Source organism: Hemicordylus capensis, chromosome 6 (assembly GCF_027244095.1).
Source record: "Hemicordylus capensis ecotype Gifberg chromosome 6, rHemCap1.1.pri, whole genome shotgun sequence".
Taxonomy (NCBI): domain Eukaryota; kingdom Metazoa; phylum Chordata; class Lepidosauria; order Squamata; family Cordylidae; genus Hemicordylus; species Hemicordylus capensis.
Window position 1 is genome coordinate 6,756,317 of NC_069662.1, and position 23,007 is coordinate 6,779,323.

The 23,007-nt window shown below is 44.1% G+C and overlaps 1 protein-coding gene across 1 annotated transcript; it reads right to left on the reverse strand.

Annotated features, from left to right (window-relative positions):
- Positions 1-3,336: 3,336 nt before the first annotated feature.
- LOC128329579 (vomeronasal type-2 receptor 26-like) lies at positions 3,337-11,388 on the reverse strand. Its single transcript, XM_053261051.1, has 4 exons — positions 10,597-11,388; positions 10,164-10,385; positions 7,332-7,458; positions 3,337-4,238 (listed from the first exon to the last, which is right to left on the reverse strand). Exons 1-4 carry the CDS (start codon positions 11,386-11,388, stop codon positions 3,337-3,339), a joined length of 2,043 nt encoding a protein of 680 aa, XP_053117026.1.
- Positions 11,389-23,007: the final 11,619 nt, after the last annotated feature.

The following is a 23,007-nucleotide window of genomic DNA, read 5'->3' on the forward strand; positions in this document are numbered from 1 at the left end:
TAACTGAGAAAAGAGGATGTGGGGGGACCCTGGGAGGATGGACAGTGGGCAGGAAGAAACTGAACACCAATCAGGGTAAGAAGCCCAGCCCCATGCTGCTTACCCCCATGAGAAGCATGACTGTTGCCTCCATCCCTGTAAATCAAGGCTGGCCGCTGCAGGGAAATGGTGGGACAGTATCTGTTGAGGGCAAGGGCTTGCTGACACACAGGAGTGTCCCATGTGAATGCAGGGGGCTTTCGCCAGTTTTAGGGTCAAAATCTTGCCTCGGGGGAGATCTCGCCACGGTTGCCCTGCATGTCAGGGGCTGTATAAAAGACCATTGGCCCATGACGAGTGGGCAGTTTATGAAGAGGTGTCAACCTGGAAGTAGCCTGAGGACTCAGGCTAAAGGTCCTGGACAGCGACCTCCAAGGGGTCTTGTGGAGACAACAAGCCATTGCATAAAGGAGGTGTGCCTGACCTGCAAAAACTTTAAGCCCCTGACTGGGGACCAGCCCAAGGGAGGGCTCGACAGAGGCACCTTTTTAAAGTGGTGATTTGTTTTATCTGTCCCTGATCCAGACTCCATTTAGCTAGATTTATCGAAACCCAGCACAGCATCCCTCCAGTGGCTGTTGCTGGTGCCTTTCTTTCTTTCTTTCTTTCTTTCTTTCTTTCTTTCTTTCTTTCTTTCTTCCTTTCTTCCTTTCTTCCTTTCTTCCTTTCTTCCTTTCCTTATTTATTTAGAGTTTTTATACCCTGCCCCTCCAGTACACTACTGCTTGGGACAGCTCACAACAATAAAATAGATACAATGTAGAATAAAACTAAAATCATTAACCAAATTAAGTAAAGAAGTTAAAAGGCGGGCTAAAGCCACAATTAGAATTAAGTTTCAGATTAAAAGTTAGTGAGCCTTTTGGGGACCGGGAGCAATCTTTGTTTATTTTCTCTCTCGCTTTGGGAACATTAGTTGAAAAGTGATATATAAATAGTAGTAGTAGTAGTACCAAAAGACCCACACACCGCTTTAGTTCATTGTGCAACACTAGTGAGTCTGCCTTACACATTGTGCAGCAGACTCTGTGGGTCCCTAATGCCGCGGTCTATTGTAAGGCTGGCTACATTGCCAAGTGTAATCCAAAAATAGCTCCCTTTTGTCTGGTTTCTACCAGAGTTCTGGGTCTCCTCATTAGGTTTACTCAGTGTGATCACCCTGAACTTACTTCCCACTAAAGACCAGGAGAAGAGACACAAACATATTTCCTACCTATGGTTCCTCCCAAAGACCACACTTCACAGAAGTAATTATCTCTCCTGCAATTATCTGGAGTTATTTATTTTCCATGTCAAGTTCCAGCAGCTTCCTTGAAGACAGGAGAGAAACAATTCACAGTCAAAACTGAAAGTCTGTGCCCACCAGAGCTGGGGTGAGGGCCAGGACACTTTCAGTTTGAACTTGGTCAACTTCCCCTTTTCATCATATTGTTCTGGTGTAACCTGGTGCTCCTTCAGAGATTAATTTGGTGCACCTTCAGGGTAGGCTAATATGCTGAAGATTATATGCTGAAGACCCTTTGGAGGTCACTGGAGCTCTCCATGAAGGATATATTTAGAGTTGGCAGCCATCCAATATTCCTTTCTAAAACTAGTCTAATGCCAGTGGCCAGGTCGCAAATGAGCACAGAATTGACTACTATGGCTAGAGAGAACATTTGATGGTTGTATTTGTGGTACTTCTACTTATGTGCCCTCCTAGGGCAGATTTCCAAATATATAGAACAAAGTGTCTAGGGAAGTAATAACAAGTGACTTCAGTTACCCACACATAGACTGGGCAGATTTACATTCAGGTAATGACAGAGAGGCCAACATTCTAGATGTGCTAAATGACTGTGCCTTAGAACAGTTGGTCATGGAACCAAACAGAGAGAAGGCAACCTTGGACTTAATCCTGAGTGGCACCCAGGACCTGGTACAATATGTCGGTGTCATAGACCCTTTAGGGAACAGTGACCATAGTGTGATCAAATTCAGCATACATGCAAAGAGAGAATCACTAAGGAAATCTAGGACAGAAACTTTGAATTTCAGAACAGGAAACTGAGGCCAAGTAGGAATGTTTTATCTCCACCTAAATGGCGAATGGAGAGAATTTTTGTGTTAGCTTTTTTGCTGTCTTCTTGCTGAGTATTCTTCAGGTACTACTGTCATCAGTGGTGGTTGCTGGCAACATGTAGAATCCCCTGTAGCACTGGCAGGTGAACACAGATATGAGGGTTTGCAATTCAACTACCCAAAGATATGGGCACCATTGGCATTGAAGGAGGATTTCCATTGAAATTTTATGTCCTGAGAATGGAACCTCCTTAGGGCAATTGTTCCACTCACTCTCTTAGAGCTCTGAGCCCAGGAAGTGGGGTGGTGAATCAGGAAATCCTTCCTCCACTCTGTTTTGGAAGAGGCCAGGGCACTAAAGGGGCTGTTATTGGCTTCTGAGCTCAGTTTTTTCAAGCAACAGTGGGGAAGGCAGTCGACATGTCTGAAGCAGCCTGCTCTGGGCACATACTACTTGTACTCTAATTCTATTATTCAATTGCAGATCTTGTAGATAGTTAAGCAAGTGTGGCCTGAATTCAGCCCTCATGTCGTTTCTTATGGGGGTTTGTGTGCAGTGTGTATTGAGTGCTCCAACCTCACCCACCCATGGCCTGGCCAAATTCCACACTCCTCCAGATCTGGAGGATTTAATGATTCTGTACCATGGCTGGTAGAGGACCAAGAAAGGCAAGCAGGGTAAGGCCACATGGAACCCTGCCCTACTTCATTGAGCCTCATCATGCGTGCAGATTTGCTATCTTAATATGCAAAGGGGAAGGTAGGAGGAACATGAACTCTAGGTCCAAACAGAAGACTATAGGAAGCTGCCTTCTAGCTGTGTATTGTCTACAGAGATGGGCAACAGCTCTCCCAGGTTTCAGGCAGGAGGGTTTTCCAATTTCAGCCAAACTGGATGAGTGCAAGACCCCCAGAGAACTGGTATGTTGTATAGAAGTATTTTAAAACATATACAGAAGCACCTGCAGATGGTGTTAGAAGCCTCTAAGTTAACATCATATGTTGCTTTGGACAAGATTTTCACGCCAAAGCTAATCTTGTAATGAAACCCATTCACTGGGTAAATATGGATATTTATTCATAACACTTATCAGATTATTAGTGCCAAGGAATAATGGCATTAATGGTAACCAAAAAGATCAACTTTACACGTTGGCCCAAGATGACTCAACACCTAGACTGCTACCCATATGCCACCAACATCACACAATAAATGCACATTTTAGGACTGATTATTTATTTATTTCTCCTTATCAACTGCTTTTTGTTGTTCAGATCAGGCCTCAGCACAATAATGTAGCATTTGGGGGGAAAGATACAGCACAGTAGCCCAGCACTGGAGGCTAAGATAGAGAAGATCTCCACAACAACCATATATTTACCCCTGGTGCTGAGATAGGTGGGAACAAAAGACAACCAAACACTGCAAAACATCAGCATACTGAAGGTGATGAACTTGGCCTCGTTAAAAGTGTCTGGCAAATTTCTGGCTAAGAAAGCCACCATGAAGCTGATGATGGACAGAAGTCCCATGTAGCCCAAAACAAGATAAAACATGGTGGTGGACCCTGGGTTACATTCTGCTATGATTTCTCCAGTTAGTGACTGCATGTCCAAATCTGGGAAAGGTGGTGAGGTTCCCAGCCACCCTGCACAAATGCCTGCTTGAATAAGGGAACAGGAAAGGACAATGGAGTTAGGCAGTCTTTTCCCCACCCACTTCCTCATGTTGGAACCTGGTTTGGTGGCCATGAAGGCTACAACCACAGTGATGGTTTTGGCCAACACACACGAAATGGCCACTGAGAAAATGATGACAAAAGCAGACTGTTGGAGATAGCAGGTCACTTTTGTAGGCTGTCCAAGAAACAGCAAAGAAGAGAGGAAACAAAGAAGGAGGGAGATTAGGAGGATGTAGGTGATATCTTGATTGTTGGCTTTGACTATGGGAGTATCTTGGTGCTTAATAAATGTTACTAGCACCAAAGCTGTGATCAATGAAAAAGAAACAGCAACTGAGGTTAAACCGATCCCTAAAGGTTCATCATAAGACAGAAAGTTTGTAACTTTAGAGATGCATCCATCTTTGTACTTGTTTGGATATTCATCTTCTGGGCATTTGAAACAGTCGTCCATATCTGGAATAGAAGAGGAACCCGCTAAGAGTCACTTCATCTGTTAATTGCACCAGTTAGTTCTTACAAGGACCTTTGAAGTGCTTACGTTTTATTCTGCCCAATGCTTCCAGATGCAGATTTGACCTTGTGAAAAGGCATGTAAAGATTTCCCATTTTATATAGAAAAGTGAGTAAGAGTATTTTTCAGGGCAATCACAAGGTATGTATTCATAACTGCTCTCTCCTTGTTTTATGTACAACATTCTAAGGAGGGCATTGGGCGTACTTGCACCATTGTAGAAAAGGTAACACAGCACACAACCCCATCCAAAGAGCTCCATCAGCTAAGCCCATTTCATAGGAACATAGGAAGCTGCCATATACTGAGTGAGACCATTGGTCAATCTAGCTCCGTATTGTCTTCACAGACTGGCAGTGGCTTCTCCAAGGTTGCAGGTAGGAATCTCTCTCAGCCCTAACTGGAGATGCCAGGCAGGGAAATTGGTAGAAAAAGTGGGGATGCACTTCTGAATACCCAGGCTCCACCCCACTCCCCTATTGCCCAAAGCTACAATGTGCCTCAGGCATTTTGGTCACAGGAGAAAGATCACTATGAAAACGTTTAGGTCAATAACATAACCGAAAATGGGGTAAAACAAAGTGTCCTACCCAGGTTTGGGAGCTGTGTGTGCTCCCAATTTTTTGTTGTGTGGGACCAAATAACTAGGTTGGAGGGGGAGAAAAGATTGTATGGAATCAGGGTAGGAGGAAAAGTGGGGTAGGACAGCACTGTCCTACCCAGCTTTCATACCCAGCATTTGACCAAGGTATCAGGAAAAGCTGTCCTGCTCAGCTTTCCTCCTACCTTGATTCCACACAGTCTCTTCTCACTCCTCATGCCTAGTTGTTTGCTCCCACACCATTGAAAATTCAGAGCACACAATCCTCAAAAACCTGAGTAGGACACTTGTCCTACCCAGTGTGCAGTTGTGTGAAGGACCTCAGGGTTTGTCTCTGCAGCCAAAAGCTGTAACTGGGTGCAGCAGACCTTTTTGAATGTAGGGGTGAGGTTTCAGATTGCCATGTTGGGGACATTGTACATGAGTGTCTAACACCTGGACAGGGTTTTAGAAAGCAGTGCAACCAGCAGATTCCATACCACACTTAATCAGGAGAATCAAGGTTATTTTTAAAGATTATTTTGATTCTGGTTCTAATAGACAGCAGACAAATAATTTGAAGAGGAAAAATATCCTGACATTGAGCAACCTATAGAATGTTGTCCCTTTCTACAGTTCTAGATATTAGGGATGTGTGAAACGTTTCGGGTACAGAACAATCTGTACCCGAAACGCCCAATTTCAGGTGATTCGGATCTGAAACGAATCACAATTTCGGCCCCTGAAATTTTTTTGAGCCGAAACGAAACACTCCCGTTTCAGCTCCGAATTATCTGTTGTTTTGGACCTCCATTTTGTGGCCGATAAATGCCTTCTTCTTCCCCCTCCATTTTGAGCAATGACATCAATTTGAATTTCACGCCTTTTTGCCTCCCATTGACTTCAATGAAAAAAGGACTGATGTGATGTCTACTCGAATTTCGGGTCCTAGGGCCAAAAGAGTGGGGTGGGGTGGTAGGGCCTAATGGGTGGAGGCTACCACCCAAATTGCAGAGGGATTGGCCAAAGGGCTGATTTTTGGTGAATTTCTGAAATTTTAGTGTCTTTGGGGCAGATTGGGGGCATAACGTGGTATCTGGGGCAGAAGAGTGGAGTGGGGTGGTAGTGCTTAATTGGTGAAGGCTACCACCCCAATTTCAGAGTGATTGGGCAAAGGGCTGATTTTTTGTGAATTGTTGAAGTTTATGCATCTTTAAGGCTTTTCCCCATTAGTTATAACGGAGGGTGTATCGCTTCACGTCGGGGGGAAAGGGGTGGCCCAGAGTGGTGTGGGGTTGGTGGTAGTGCAAGGTAGGGGCAAGGAAGCTACCTTAATTTTTTCAAAGGATTTGGGCAGAGGGCTGATTTTTGGTGAATTGTTGAAGTTTACGCATCTTTAAGGTTTTTCCTCATAAGGTATAATGGAGCTTTCAGCAGCCCCATAAGTGCACTTGGGGGTGCTGGGGTGGCCCAGAGTGAGTGGTGGTGTAATGCACATAGGGTGCCAACCACCCCCATGGGGTACAGGGTTCTGTTGTTTCTGAGGTGTTCTGCGTGTAGATTCTATGATAGCAAATGAGAGTGGATTCATGGTGTCTCATTGAAAATCGCATTTGCTATCATGGAACCCCTGCCTTGCACTACCACCAACCACACACTGCTCTAGGCCACCCCTTTTCCCCTGATGTGAAGCTATACACCCTCCATAATACCTAATGGGGGGGGGACCTTAAAGATGCGTAAACTTCAACAATTCACCAAAAATCAGCCCTTTGCCCAATCACTCTGAAACTGTGGTGGTAGCCTCCACCCCTTAGGAACTACCACCCCACTCTTTAGGTCCACATCCCACGTTATGCCCCCAAACTGCCCCAAAGACACTAAAATTTCAGAAATTCACCAAAAATCAGCCCTTTGGCCAATCCCTCTACAATTTGGGTGGTAGCTTCCACCCAATAGGCACTACCACCCCAACCCACTCCTTTGGCCCCAGGACCCGTTTTTTTAAATCCAAATTGATTCAGATTTGGATTCAGATTAATTAGGATCTGAATTGAATCGGGGGTGATTTGGAAGGGCCAGATTCAGATCCAAAACAAATCGGGGGTGTTTTGATTCAGATCTGAATTGAAACACCGAAAATCCGAATTGCAGACCCCTACTAGATTCCCCAATTCTTTCATCAGCTAAAAGCTGGAGCCCATGTGCACGTATTCTGCTTGATTTCTAATTGCTCACCTCCTGGATGCATGTGCAAACTGAACACTATTGTAATTGAAGTCATCTCATTCCCTGGTATGGAAGGACAGTAAAATTATCCTAACCTCTTGGTAGCTTGATAAAGAAATACTGGCTTAGCAAACACAGTGGTTTCTTTTACATATTAGTAGGTTGCTAATTTAGTTATTTGCATTAACCCTCCATGCTTGTATATTTGGTGGACCATATCACCTACCCGTTTGGTTGGAAATCTTGCCTTCTGGGCATGGAGTACAATCATGGCAGCAAAATTTCTCTCCTTCCCTCTTTTTCTTCTGAAAACCAGGGGGGCAGGAGGCACTGCACACTGAAAGGGGCAACACCTTTCCATAAACATGAAGACCATTTTGAATGGGAGGCATTAGAAATTGAGTTTTGTTGAATATCAGCTCATTAACAAATAAACATATTCGACCTATTCAGATAGAATAGACAGAAGCATACAGAACATGATACATGCACACATTCTGCTAGAACGTTATTGAGCAAAGCAGATACTACATTTTGCAGGTGGTTGGCTAAGGAGAATTAGGGTCTATAGGAAATAAATTTCCTCATTTGAATCTAGCCTTAAGGCAAGTTACTGGCAGTAGTAAGAAGAACATAAGAACAGCCCTGCTGGATCAGGCCCAAGGCCCGTCTAGTCCAACATCCTGTTTCACACAGTCGCCCACCAGATGCCGCTGGAAGCCTACAGAAGGAGTTGAGGGCATACCCTATCTCCTGCTGTGAATCCCCTGCAGGAGTAAGGAGTAAGATTGTGTGAATGCACAGCACGGCGAGAATCTCAGATACATCTCAGGCCATAAATTACTTTGATATGGATTTGAAAACACGCTCATATCAGTAACCCACCTTAAACTTGGATTCAAAGGACAGCATGAACAAGGCCATAGAAAACTTTGTCATGACTAAGACCTTTTGGAATTATTTATTATTTAATAATTTATTTATTTATTTAACATATTTTTATACTGCCGCAAACTTATGTTTTTGGGTGGTTTACAACAAAATAAAAACAACATTAAAACATTAGTTAAAAACAAAACAAGAAACTTAAAATATGGCAATTTAAACTTTTTAAAAACAATATTCTAAAACAACATTAAAAACAATCAAAACAGTATCAGTTAAAAACCTGGGTGGTGAACAATTGTGTCGTTAAAGACTTTTTTACAAATTGCCAGAGATGGGGAGGCTCTTATTTCAATAGGGAGCACATTCCAGAGCCTTGTGGTAGCAATGGAGAAGGCCCGTTCCTGAGTATCCACCAGTCGATTAGCCACCAGACCTCTCCTGATGAACTCAATGGGTGGTGAGGTTCATAACGAAGAAGATATTCTCTTAAATACCTAGGGCCCAAGCTGTTTAGGACTTTATGGGTTATAACTAACACCTTGTATTTTGCCCGGAAACATATCAGCAGCCAGTGTAACTCCTTCAATACAGGAGTAATATGGGATTTTAGTTAGTCATGACTAACTTGTCTGATGGATTTTCATGGAGATTAATCATGACTAACTACCCTGGATGCAGTCCATAAATAGCCAGGTCCTCCTGTATGACTCATTTTTTCTTCTTCTGGCTGCTTCATAACCATGCTATAGTTCAGTCATGACATGGCAAATATATTTATCATGTTTCACTTACACAGCTATATTCAGAATTTTTTTTTTCAAACATTGTGAGAAATGGAGTTATTTTGCATGTATTGGCTGACACCCCAACTAATCACCAGGGGTGTGCATTTTGGCATTTTCTTGTTTTGATTTGTATCCAAATTGAAACACCACCGTTTTGTTTTGTACCCAAATTTTCTGAATCCAAATCACCCCTGTTTTGTTTTGTAGCTGAATTTTCAGAATCCAAATCCGAATCAATTTTGTATTTTAAAAATGGGTCCCAGGGCAAAAAGAGTGGATGGTGGTGGTAGTGTCCAATGGGTGGAAGCTACCACCCAAATTTCAAAGGAACTGGGCAAAGGGCTGATTTTTGTGTGTGAATTTTTTTAGTTTACACGTCTTTAAGAATTTTCCCATAGGGAATAATGGGGATTCCAGCAAATGTATCGCTTCACAACGAGGGGAAAGAGGTGGCCCAAAGAGGAGTGTTGTGGGTGGTAGTGCCCAATGGGGGCAAGGAAACTACCAGAATTATTTCAAAGGAATTTGGCAAAGGGCTGTTTTTTGTGATTTGTTGAAGTTTATGTGTCTTTAAGATTTCTCCCATAGGGAATAATGGAGGTTTCAGCAGCCCCATAATTCCACTTGGGGGCACGGGGGTTGCCCAGAGCGAGAGGTTGTGTAGTGCACATAGGGTGCCAACCACCCCCATACCCACAAGCCTGTGGGGTACTGGGTTTTGTTATTTCTGATGTGTTCAGTGTAGATTCTCTGGTAGCATATGAGATTTTCAGTGAAAAACAAGAATCCACTCTCATATGCTACCAGAGAATCTCCACTCAGAACACCACAGAACCCAGCACCCCATGGGTTAGCAACCCTTCCCCTGGCCAATGTGGGGTCAGTAAAGGGTGGCAAGAACCAAAAGAGGCAATGTGGAACAAGGAGGGAATTGTAAGCAGGTCAGCCCATGCTTTAGGTCACCGATCAGAAGGCTGGAAGGGCCAGAAATTCAAAGAGATGTCAAACACAAAATGGAGACTGACTCAGAGATCACCACAAAATGGAGGTCTGAAACAACAAAACATTTTGTAGCCGAAACAGGGACGTTTTGTTTTGTATACAATACTTTTGGATCTGGAAAATGGGTGTTTTGTTTTGTCTACAAAACAGCCAAAATGGGCTGTTTTGGGTACAAAACATTTTGTATCCAAAACGTTTCGCACATCCCTACTAATAATGGGTGCATTATGGGTGTATTATGGGTGCATTATGGAGGAGTAATTGTCTCCAATCTCCCCTTCCTTTAGAAGGCCAATGTAGATTCCAGATCCGGAAGTATGTTCCTGAGGGTCCTGTGACCATATCACTCATGCAAATAATGGAGTATCCTTCAGTCAACACACCTGGTTAAAACTCCTGTGCCAAATGATTAAATCCTCATCAATGATGAATTCTTTTCCTTCACTAGGATCCATTCTTCCAACTCTTACTTTAAGGATGGAGTTGTTTGGGAATACATTTATGTTTATTATATCAAATCCAGCTACCATTTCCTTTCTATCATTAAAATGCAACAGTTCTCCAGCTGTGTTGTTAAAATAAATGCCTTGAAGAAATGGATGGAGCTGGTTTAAAGAGAGAGGGGGGAAATAACAAAGGGTAAGAACATACTGGAGTTTTCTGTTTTGGAGGAGAGGAAACCTACAGATTTTCATCAATAAATAAGACACATATGGTAACATTTCACTAGTTATTTGGGGAAGAAAAAGTTGATGCTGTCTAACTTGATACTAATTTGTTCATGGCAATAAAGATGTTTCCTTGTGGAAACCTTACCTGCCAAGCGTTGAATTTCTTTTTATCACCCAGCATTGCTCTGTGTTTGGATCCAGATGAATGCATGGTGTGCAAAGCATGTGCCACCACATAGACAGCATTATAGATACTGTAGCTGTGGCCAGTCATGTCCATTTCAAAAGCAGACCCAGGAAGGCTCTCCAGTCTCTCTTTCCCATTGCATGCGCCATCAACCTTTGTCAGCACTCCGGGATTTGGAATTGAACAGTCAAAGGCATGCTCCCAGAAGACCTTGAGAAAACCATCTCCCTGTGCCCAGTAAGGTCCTGGGGTCTTCAGAAATGTCTGGAACCCTATTAGCTCCTTTGAGTGAATGGTGAAAAAAATGGAACCTTGGAAGAGTTGCAAATCCAAATCTTTCTGAAAGCCACCAAATGCATACTCAATTTGGGCTGTTATAATCCACACCTTTCTGGAAACAGATGTGATGTCCTTATAGGTTTCAGCAATTATTAGCATAAAATACCGCAGCCACATAAAGGCCTTTGTTTCTCCATAGAGGATAAATGTATTGGCTTTGCTCTCTGTGAAAAGCAGGTAAATCTTTGAGAGTATGCTTTCATATGCCTTCCCCTTATTCAAATGTAGTTTGCTTGGAATTCTTTGCGTGAAAGCCGAACAGATTCTATTCTGGGAGAGCAATGGCTCCAGGAACCGCAGGAAACGATATCCACTGTCATCCTCCACAGCAAATAGTCCAACCCAATTCCATCCAAAATGGAGAAGCAATCGGACAATCCCTGTATATTGAGCAGCTTCATTTGGGACCATGCGATAAAAGGAACGGTGCTGCATCATTTCATTATCCTCTGGGGCAAAGGAGCCATAAGCAAGCTAATATATATATATATTAAATAAAGTACAAAATGTGTTTGAGTGCAATGCAATATTCAAAATGAAATATTCAAAACAAACATCAGAGATATATTTTAGGTAACCTAATAGTCTATGAACATACACGGCTGGTCCATGTGATTATAGGGAAGGATGTGCTGACCACATCCAGGAAAGATATTGGGACAGAACTGCTCCTTCTTAACTGTTTGTGCCAGTACAAGGCATGAGGAGTATCATACAAGCCAGCCCCTTAAGAGGTATGTTTAGCCAGAGTGAGGATGAATCCATTCACAGTACCAAATAGTATCTAATCTACTGGATGGATTTGGCATAATTGTGGCTGAATTCCTCCTCCTCCTCCTCCTCCTCCTCCTCCTCCTCCTCCATAGACTGAATCACTGATCGCCATCATTCACAAATTGATTGCTTATTAATAGCTTTTATGAAAGAAAATGTCATGGCAAGAAAGGTACGCAAAAATTGTATTCGATGTGGTATTGATGGAAATCCCTGTGTCCCTATGCACAAATCCTACCTGTGGCATTTTGTAGAGACTTAAGAGTTCTGCCATATGGAATGAGGTGTCAAAACCAAGTCCTCCTATAATGGCTATTCGTTTTTCCTGGGTGCCACATTCATAGTTGGGGACCAATGTGTCCAGTCTGAAGAGGAGATCCAGTGTGCTACGATACGTCATCCTCTCATCATTGTAGCTGTCATAGATGTGAAATCCCAGTGTGACATTGGGCAAGATCTTGGGATTCCTGTTGATCTCATTTACAGCAAATGCTAAGGCGAGGACATGCAGGTAGAACTTGGTCACCATACTGCAAAGACAGTTAAACATCTTTGCAATGGACAATTCCACAATGGATGAAGTTGTTTTATCACAATATATGTCCATTCTGTTATGTATTAATTGCCTGACTGTAAAGGTTTGCCCTTATTTCTTACCAATGGTTTTGAAGTTATATATAGCTCCCTCTTAATCCCAAAATAAAATCCCTATGCATACATACTTACAGATTGGATATAATGTGTGAATTTTGATTGCTTTCCACACATTGCAACTTGAAAATGTCTGAGGGAGTCCAAATGAGGTGAAAGGAAATAAATATATTCACACACACACACACACACACACACATCCCTCCAAAAACAGAATATCTCTTTTTATGAGAGGAGGAACCCCTTGCTTCCCCTGGGGAAAATATTGAAAATTTCAACCAGTTTTAAAAGTTTCAGAAAGAATTGCAGAAACATGAAGCATCTGAGAAAGTTCTCAGTGTTTTTTCTTGACATGAACTCTGAGATTTAAGGGGTGTAGCTGTACCTGAGTGGTCGAGGATCTGCCTTGCTTGCAGAAGGTCCCAGGTTCAATCCCTGGCAACATCTCCAAGTAGGGCTGGGAAAGACTCCTCCCTGAAACCTTGGAGAATTGGTTGCAATCAGTACAGACAATGCTGAACTAGATGGACCATGGCTCTGACTCAGTATAAGACAGTTATCTCAAATTTTTCTCTTAAATTTCAGTTTGGAAAAATTCCAGTGTCAGCCTAGAGAAGGCCAATGTCTATTATGGCTGTCTATGCAGGGTGTGTGGGGGTGGTGGTAAATCCCTTACATTTGAAGATTAGAGAACTCCTGCAAAGGATGCTCCATGAAAAAAAACACGTGGTCAGTGGAAATAATTTGTGAAACTATCCCACCAACGTGCAAGTCCCCTGACTGATAAGATTTGTGTAGAACAGGGAGGGGATCATTCCCAAGCCACTTCATTGTGCTTGCTCCAGATACAATTGGAGGCACAGAAACAGAATCATAGCCTCAGCATCTTGGCAGCAAAACTTCTCTCTAGACACAGACTCTCCAATGTACTCCTATATTTGCTTAAACAGGCTTCCTTGCATAGCATTTCTGGCAATGTAATTCTTCCAAGGAAATGTGATAGCCTTCTGTTTTTGCTGTGGCAGGTTCAGAAAAGGGTGCCTTAGAAAACCAGCTGAGACTGCCAATATATTCCCACATCAAACGAATAAAATAGGAAGGCAATCATGTAAGAAATCAAACTGACAGAAGCCTGCTGACCTCCTCTTCAGACAACCATCATTTAGTGTCAGAAGAGAGTATTTATAACCACTATCTGTTCTGCATAGTGATCATTGTTAGTGCCTACTAAGAGTCACTGTAACCTTGTCAAGGAACATAATGATTTGGATAATTACAGGGAAGATAATTTCCTCTGCCAAGTCAGATGGCATTGAGGTGTCTCTGACAGAAAACATGTTTTCCAGTCTGAGCACACATCTCCTTTGTTCCTTAATGGGCTTACAAGTGGGAAAGAGGTTCCAGATTTCTACAGGGAGCAAACACCACCAAAAATGTCAGCCCCGACTATGAAGTCATAGCTCAGTGAAAAAGCATCTGTTTTGCATGCAGAAGGTCCTGGGTCCAGGTCCTAACTTAGGAATGTAGAAAGCCCCCTTATACTGAGTGAGACCATTAGTCCATGTGGCTCAGTATTGTCTGCACTGACTTGCAGCAGGTTTCAGGCAGGAACTTCTCCCAACCCTATTGGGAAATGCCAGGGAATGAATCTGAGACCTTCTGCATGCAGACATTTGCTCTAGCACCGGACTACATCCCCACCCCCTCAGGGGATCTCCCATCTTACAGCAGACAGTGCTTATTTGTAGTCACCCATCCAAATGCAAACCAGGGCAGACCCTGCTTACAAAATGGAGCAATTTATGCTCGCTACCACCAGATCAGCTCTACAGGAAGGGCTGAGAGAGACTCCTGTCTGAAACGCTGGAGAGCTGCTGCAGGAACATCATATTATTATTATTACTAGTATTTTTAAGCCCGTTAAAATAATGGGCGCTAGAACCTTTTGTTGTTGTTGTTGTTTCCTTTATTCTTTCTCCCTCTCTCTTTCGCCCTCCGTTCCATTTTTCTTTTTCTCTCTCTGTCTTTCACTCCTTGTGCTGGTTGCTGTAGCTCCTCGCGGATGACCAAAAAGAACTCTGCACATGCCCCCAAGCTTCGTGATCAGGCCCTGGCCCTGCTGCTGGCTCTTCAATGAAAGGTGGATTCTGAACCCTCTGTGGGCTTTGCTCCATTTGACGGGTTGGTGGGAGGGAAAGGCACAGTTCGGAACCCAGTTGGCTGCTGGTGCAGCAGCGTCCACTGGCTGCGGGGGGGAAAGGAGGAGGGGGTGCGGCTCCCCCCCCAACGCACACGGCGAATGCAGAGACAGGGTGGGGTGGGGTGTGTGGAGAGGGGAGCTGTTGCTTCTGCTGCTGCTGCTGCGTTTGAATGGGGCCAGGCGGGAGCCAGCAGCCGGCTGCCGTGTGGCTCGCTCCTCCTGCAGCAAGAGAAGGAGTCGAGGAAGGCAGGCGGCGGCGCGGTGAGGCAGCAAGGCAAGCGGGAGAGGCCTGCGTGCCAGAAGTGAGCGCGCTTGGAGCTGGCTGAGCCCGAGAAAGCTTGGCCGGCAGGACTGCTCGCCGACGTTTGCGGTGGCTGCAGCTGGCTGTGTCAGGCTCAAGAGTGTGAGACGGAGGAGGAGGGAAGGGAAGGAAGTCTCGCTGCCTCCGCCGGCAGGAGCCTCCTCTTCTGGCTTTGGGCTGGCACGGTGCGGTGGACGGAGGGGGTGGCTGCAGTCTCGGCTAAAGGAAGCTACCACCAGCCCAGCCACCCAAGGCAGTGACCGCCGGCAATAGGCAGGGCATTGAGAAAGCGGCCGCCTCCGCCGCCGGGTCTCCAGCAACAGCCGTCGCTGCCGCAACCCTTAATCATGGGGGGTGGGTGGGTCAGTTAATAAAGGAGGACTCGGGGAGCTGGGCGGGCAGGTGGCGGCGGCGGCAGGGGCAAATATATGGGCCAATTTGGCCCTTAATCTTAGACAACATGGTCACCCGTGTCTGGGCGGCCGTATCTTTTTCAGCGGTTCTGAGCATGCGCTCTGCGCATGCTCAGAACCGCCGAAAAAGACATGGGCAGCACGGCTGCACACTCTAGGGTTTTATGATATAGGATTATTTTACACAGTCAGACAGGTGTTATTGACTGGTTTGTTTTATCCAGACATCGAGTCCTTCCCAAGGACCTGGGATGCCAGAATTTTATTGTCAATTGTTATAGATATCGTCGCAGAATGTAGGCTGTTCCCAGTAAAGCTGCTTTTTGTAATTGGCTGATGGTGATTTCTGTGGCCCCTGGTGTTGAGGTGCTCTTCAAGGTCTTTTGGAACTGCACCCAGGGCGCCAATGACCACTGGGATTATTTTGGTCTTTTTCTGCCACAGCCTTTCCATTTCAATTTGTAGATCTTTGTATTTGGTGATTTTTTCTATTTCTTTTTCTTCTATTCTGCTATCCCTTGGTATTGCTATGTCGATTATTTTGACTTGTTTTTCCTTCTTCTCGACTACAGTTATATCTGGTGTATTGTGTGGCAGATGTTTGTCTGTTTGTAGTCGGAAGTCCCATAATATTTTTACATCTTCATTTTCTTCAACTTTTTCAGTTTTATGGTCCCACCAATTTCCGGCTACAGGTAACTTGTATTTTTTGCAGATGTTCCAGTGTATCATCCCTGCTACTTTGTCATGCCTTTGTTTGTAGTCAGTCTGTGCAATCTTTTTTCAACAGCTGATGAGGTGGTCCATGGTTTCATCTGCTTCTTTACAAAGGTGGCACTTGCTGTTTGTTGTTGATTTTTCGACCTTTGCTCTTATTGCATTTGTTCTTAGTGCCTGTTCTTGTGCAACCAATATTAAACCCTCTGTTTCTTTCTTCAAGTAACCATTCTTAAGCCATTGCCAGGTCTTGGTGATGTCTGATTTTCCACTTATATTATGCAAATATTGACCATGCAGGGGCTTATTTTTCCAGTTTTCTGCTCAGTTCTTGACTTGTTCTTTCTTGTAGGCCTGCTTTCTTTCATTGGTGTTGAATAGCTTCACATTATTGACCATTTGAAGTGCATCTTCTTCACTGTCCTTGATATATTCTTCAAGGCCTCTTTTCTCCTCCTCTACTGTTTGATGGACTTGCAGCATTCCTCTTCCACCTGAGCTGCGAGGGAGGTATAGCCTATCGACATCACTGCGGGGGTGCAGAGCATGATTGATGGTCATGATTTTCCTGGTCTTACGATCTAGCCTCTCTAGCTCTGCCTGGGTCCAGTCTATTATTCCTGCAGTGTATCTGATAACAGGTATAGCCCAGGTGTTTATGGTTTGTATGGTGTTCCCGCCATTGAGTTTGGACTTGAGGATTTTTCTAACTCTCCTGATGTATTCACTTCCCATTTTTCTTTTAACTTCAGTGTGTGCGATGTTATCAGCCTGGAGAATGCCCAAGTATTTGTAATGTTCTTTCTCTTCCAGGTTCTTGATCTTGCTTCCATTGGGCAGTTCTATTCCTTCTGTTTTTCTTATTTTCCCTCTGTTCATTATTAATGCAGCACACTTGTCTAGTCCAAACTCCATTGCTATATCGCTACTGAATATACGGACAGTGTTTAGCAGTGATTCGATTTCTGACTGGGACTTTCCATACAATTTCAGATCGTCCATGTACAGCAGATGGTTAATTCTACTTGATGTTTTAGATGTTTGGTATCCGAGGCCTGTTTTGTTTAGTATTTGTTAAAGTGGGGTCATGGCGATTACAAAGAACAGAGGGGATAGTGTGTCCCCTTGGAAAATGCCACTTCTAATGCTAACCTGTCCAAGTGTCTCGCCTTTGATTGTTAACTGTGTACTCCACATGCTCATTGCTTTTTTAAAATAAATATCTGAATGTTTTTGCTGACACCAGTTGTTTCTAAACATGTTAGTATCCATGTGTGAGGCAATGAATCGAAGGATTATTATTATTATTATTATTATTATTATTATTATTATTATTATTAACATTTTATATCCTGCTCTTCCTCCAAGGAGCTCAGAGCAGGGTACTACATACTTAAGTTTCTTGTTGCAACACCCTGTGAACTATGTTAGGCTGAGAGAGAAATAACTGACCCAGAGTCACCCAGCTAGTATAATGGCTGAATGGGGATTTGAACTTGGGTCTCCCCGGTCCTAGTTCAGCACTCTAACCATTACACCATGCTGACTAGGGGAGAGTGGGCTCATGTCTGCCCCTTTCCCTGGTGCCCCCTTGTGGCTGCCAGCAACATCCCCTGCATGTGATGTCATGTGCAGGGTGTGTGGCCAACACTTCGAAGGGCCCACATAGTCCTCTGGAGCTTATTTCTCAGCAGGCTTCATTGTTAGCTAGGTGTTTCAAGAATGAAGAAAACACCTGGCCATCAATGAAGCCAGTTGAGAATGTGGCTGTCTGGAGCTCAGGGGAAATTGGGAAGGGGTTACCTGCTCATGAACCACCAGGCTCACAGCCGAGCTCACAGCCGAGCCTGGTGGTTTACACGGTTGTGGGAAATCGGGCTAGCAGAGGCTAGCCCGATTTTCTACAATCGTGTGAATAGCCTCTATGTCTGTTATGTAGCCTCTATGTCTGTTATGTATTTTTTGTTAAGTGATTTTGCTGATTGGTAGCTAGTGGAGGGTAAGATGGGAAGGGAGAGCCCCAGGGATGACATTTTGGTCAGTAGTGTTCCTTTCCACGAGGATTGATAATTGTCCTGTAGTGTTAGGGGGGCTAGATGAAGGGGGAGGAGGAATAATCTTAACCAGTTGTTGAGTATGGCCATCCAGACTCTGGCCTCCACTTCCACCAGTCCTGCTTCTGAACATAGGCAAGTTATAGTAATGCACTGTGGTACTTGGAGAACTGTTCTTAGGAATTTAGAATCAACGAGCTCTAATGGGGTGAAGTTGCGGAAGGAGCCTATTTGGTCAGCATAGGGAGTTGTGTCAGAGACTTGGCTTTGTGTAAAAGTGCAGGTATGTAGTGGCCTCCTCTTGATTGGAAGAATTTTAGGATGAGAGCGGCACCCCCTGGATATTATGTACAGCATGAAAGCTATGGTACTTTCTGGTGCCAGAGGCATGGAAGACCACCCCCAGCTATTTAAAGCATGAAACATGTTCAATATTGTGCCCATTTACATGCCCTGAGTGTGTCCTGGGTCTCTTAGTGTAAGGCATAATATTGGTTTTGTGATAGTTGATTTCCAACTGGTCTTCCTTACAGTATTAGGCAAGGCATCTCAGATGTATGGGCCCCTTCTTCTGGAGTAGCACTGTCTGCATTCAAGTGCATAGGTTGTTGTGTCTTCTTGGTTCCCCTAGAGTTGCAGCTCCTGTATTTGTGCAGTGGCAAGTTGCATCATCAGTTCCAAAAAATTCGAATCTATGGATTTTTGAATTTAACTCTCTTCAGGCCGTAGAGGGTTAAACTTCTTTGTCTGCTTAAGTTTGGAGAGGTTGTTATTGGAATGTTTATTGAGAGCTGATATCATTGTTATGGGGATCTTATCAGCGAGGTCAGTTTCAGAAGTTGCAATGCTAAGGAGCTGAACTGTATAGTCTCTGAAAACTCTCATGGCTTTAATATCGAAGCTATAAAGGACATGGCCTCCCATGTGGGGAGAGGGCTGGAGAAAAGGAGAGCAAAACACGCTTGATCGCTGGGCAGTTCGGTAAGAAATGGTATGTCTATGCTGGCAATTAAAGAGTAGGCTCATAGGGATGTGCAAGCTAATTTGGAACCAAACTCCTTTGACAGTTCAATATTGAGCCAAACCCCACCCACCTTGGTTCAGCTTTATGTCGAGCCAAACCTCCCTGACCTGATCAGGGGGTTCTAAGGTTTTTGTTGTTGTTGTTGCTTTAAAAATAATTTACCCCTTCCAGGAGGCTCTGCCTACCCACCCTAGCCTCCATTACAACCAGGTTCAGGCAGTCCTAGCCTCCATTACAACCAGGTTCAGGCAGTCTTTGGCCGATTCTGGGCTTATCCTCCATCGTGGTGGTCATTTCGGAGGAATGGGAAAGAGGGAGGGCTCTCCATGCATGGGGCCATAAATCTGTTCTTAGTGGGGATTGCAGAGAAAGTACTCACAGCTCCTTCATGCTTGGTGGGGGAGATAGGATTAAATTCTCATGTGCTTACCTCACTTGCCTGAGTGGTAGTTGCAGTTGTGGCTGGCATTTGGGCTGTTCCTAGTTCTTTTCTTGCCTTTTTTAATCATGGTTCAACTTGGAAATTTTGGCACAGAAGGTAGAAGGCCAGCTTAATGACAGGAGCACCTGAGGGGAGCTCCTTCCTTGTTGCCATCTTGGCCAACAATGCTGCACACTTTCACTCTCCAACTCACCTAAGCTGCCCAAGTGAATCACTGTTAAAGTTTACTGCGTCTCCACAAAAAAGCACAAGCTCCCCACTCCCACTTTTCCTCCACCATGAAAATGGGGGAGAGTGAAAGTGGGGATAAATGTGAAGGGCAGATGTATCAATCCACCCCAAGAGAAAGTCTGTTTTAGACTGAAAGGACATTGCAGGCACTCCCATCATAATACTGTATAGTATAATACTGTATACATAACTGTACAGTTGCCCTCCATTCTAGGTATTACTCTTCTGGCTGTTGTATCTGGCTCAGATAGGATATGGGTCAGTTTCTCTTCTTTTTACCTTCCCCATCAGCCCATGGAAGTTTTCCAAGCTGCACCTGTGTCATTTCTCATAGGCTATTGGAGAGGGTACAAAGAAACTCCTTCTACTCCACATTTGCAAATGGTGGGGGATGCAATGGCAGGAATGGCTTCTCTTCCTCCAAGTCTCTTATGGTGGGAAGAGAGCTGCTGCTGATTTCTCCTTCCCACTCACTTATTGGGAGTAGGTCATCCTTCCTGTCAAGAGGTGGTTAGGCGATGAAGAACTGGGTGCCCAGCACTCTAGAGGAGAGAAGAAATGGACAGCCTGTGCACTCATCGAGGAAGAGAAACAGACACTGTATGTATCATGGGTAGGAGTAGTGAGCATCCTAGTTAGCATGGAGGAGGACTATATGTGTGTCTGTGTGCCATGGCGTGGGGTGAATGAAAGACAGGCACTCAAAGTGCCACAGGGCCCTCCATCCAAGACCTTCCCTCAGGTCCTGTAAAACATGCCATCACTATTGAGTTTAAAGTTCAAGCTCCATACCCATTATCAAACTAACCCTTGTTGGGAAAAGTGTGTGTGTGTGTGTGTGTGTGTACATACATCAAAATATCCCAATTCAGATATTATTTTGCAAGAGCATATAGATGTCTCTTCATGTGTTCATATTTTGTGTGTGTTTGTACACACAACTTTATGGTAGTAAAAAATCATAATTGGAGCAGGAGAGCTGGAGATACTGTGATGGCTCCAGGTGCCTTTAACTAGACTGGCCAATGGTCAATGGCCAGGCCATTGGTGGGATGATCTCTGATGACTGGTTGGATGCATCTCTGACAACTGCTGATATTTTAACACTAAGAAAGGTATTCCTTTGTTTCTTAAAAAGAAGAAGACTGGAGTGAATTAATTATCTCCCTGAAGCTGAAATAAAAGCTGGAAGCGCAACTCTCCCTGAGGCTTCTATTTGAACTGCAGACCACTGAGATAATTTACTTAAATTTGTAAAATGCATTGCTGAGAGGCCCTAAAAAAGGCCATTGGAGTGTCTGTCCATTTCACCATCAGTTCCTTCTCACCTGGTCCCAAATACCACAGAGATACTCACCTCAAATGGCACAAGCAGGTGAAACAGTCTGGGTTTCATGACTGGCTCCCATGGAGTAATGAAGCTGTGGTCGGCATAGTCCAGAAGAGCATGGTGCTGTTGGAGAGGAGTGTTCAACTCTGGATCTTGTTATTTTTAGTTTTAGAATAAATATATTTAATAAAAACGACAATTTGAATAGACATTTGCTACCTTCAAAAATGAAGGAGGAGGAGGATCATGAAGTCAGTAGTATCACTGCCAGGTCTAATTCAAAGATCCTTCTCTTCTGTCTGGTTTCCACAGAACAGCAGAGGGGGAAAAACTTTCTTAATTATTAGAGTGTTTTTAATAGTTTTAATGTTGTTATAAATTTTTAATTGTTGTAATGTTTTAACTCTTTACATGTTATATGTATTGTTTTGTTGTAAACCTCCCAGAAACATGTGTTTTGGGTGGTATACAACTATGTTAAATTAATTAAATAATAAATAAAACTTGTTCACTACCAATGATTCCTCTCAGAGACCAAACTTTAAGGGAAGTAATTATCTCCCCCACAATTATATTGACTAAGGTATTCTCCGGGGCAATCTCTGGCGGCTTTCTAGCAAGCAGTAGGAAAACAACCACAGTGAAGTTGTCAAGCACTTATAAAACTCTCCAGTTGTGCCCTTCAGAGCTGGGGTGAGGGGTAAGACCCAGGCTGGTCTCTGTCAGGTTCAACTCTGGTAGGTTCCCCTCCCCTTCAGTCCTGGCTGCAAATCTTTGTAACTTGGTTATCTCCTCAGTCACGCCCTTATGTTCAAGTTAATGCTAAAGATAAGGCTGATAGCATCCTCATGATGAAGTAGAGTCAGTTGCTTTGCCATGTAGCTGGCTGGAACGAGGCTGATGTCTGTTGTCAGGCTGAAGATGGGCACGGGAGTGTCTGTAGCATCTAGAGAGAACCTTTGCCATAAGGTGGTTGTGCTGGAGTTGCTGCCGCTTCTCTGGCTTCACACTGTGGCATTGAAGGTAGATGTTCTGAAGTGCCCTGTGAACGATCCTATCTCTGTCCCACATGAATGGTACCAGCCTGGTGGCCTCCTCATTGGGGGGATGGCTTCTCACATCATTTATGTCTTCAACCAACTTTCCTTCATGAAACACCCATCACAGGAGCTGTACTTCAGACTACCAATGTAAGGATTATTTGAACTTTTTTTTCTCTCCTCCTGAGTCAAGGAAGCACTGAATTTTTTGAAAGTTTAATTGTAGAAAATAAATAATATTAATAGTAATAATAATATTTATTACTGTTGTTGTGTACATGCTATTTCATGACGATTAAGGCAAATGGGAGGGGAGTGGGAGACTAAATAGGTCCCACCCCATCCCCAGCCCTTACACTTTCAGCAGAAATGGATCTTTGTATGGTAGGCTCTTCGCAAGTTCGGCCTCCCAGAGGTTAGTCTCTGAGGTCTCATCTCCTGCATCATTACCCATCTCCTGGTCCTTCAGCAAGCCAGGCCAAGTAAACTCTCATGAAGCAAGTATGCTCTCTAGGGTGCCATGCCAGGCTGAGCGCTGCCAGCTGACCCCAGCCTGGATAGGATCAGCTGATTCCTGAGCCCTATAAAACCCTTGACTCCAAGCCAGTCTAGCCTCCTCCCTCCCCTTCATGCAGTTTGGGGCTTGCTGGCTTTGTCACAATGGACAATTCCATTGTTTGGCTGAAAGTGTGTGCTTGTTTTCCATCTAGAGGAATGAAGTGAGACTCTCTGCATAGGCAGAGTTCTCTCTCCTCATTACTAAGGAATCACAGACAGCCTCTATGACTCAGGGTCAAGAGGGCAGGCAGCTTCTGGGAAGGTGAGACCAAAAGAATGGAGGTGCTAAATGCTA

Coding starts and splice junctions, on each gene's coding strand:
- LOC128329579 (XM_053261051.1), bottom strand. CDS start 11,388: ATGGTCCCAAATGAAGCTGCTCAATATACAGGGATTGTCCGATTGCTT. Junction 7,459..10,163: donor GGCACAGGAGTTTTAACCAG/GTGTGTTGACTG, acceptor GTTTATGGAAAG/GTGTTGCCCCTTTCAGTGTG. Junction 4,239..7,331: donor CAAGATTTCCAACCAAACGG/GTAGGTGATATG, acceptor CTTCTATTCCAG/ATATGGACGACTGTTTCAAA.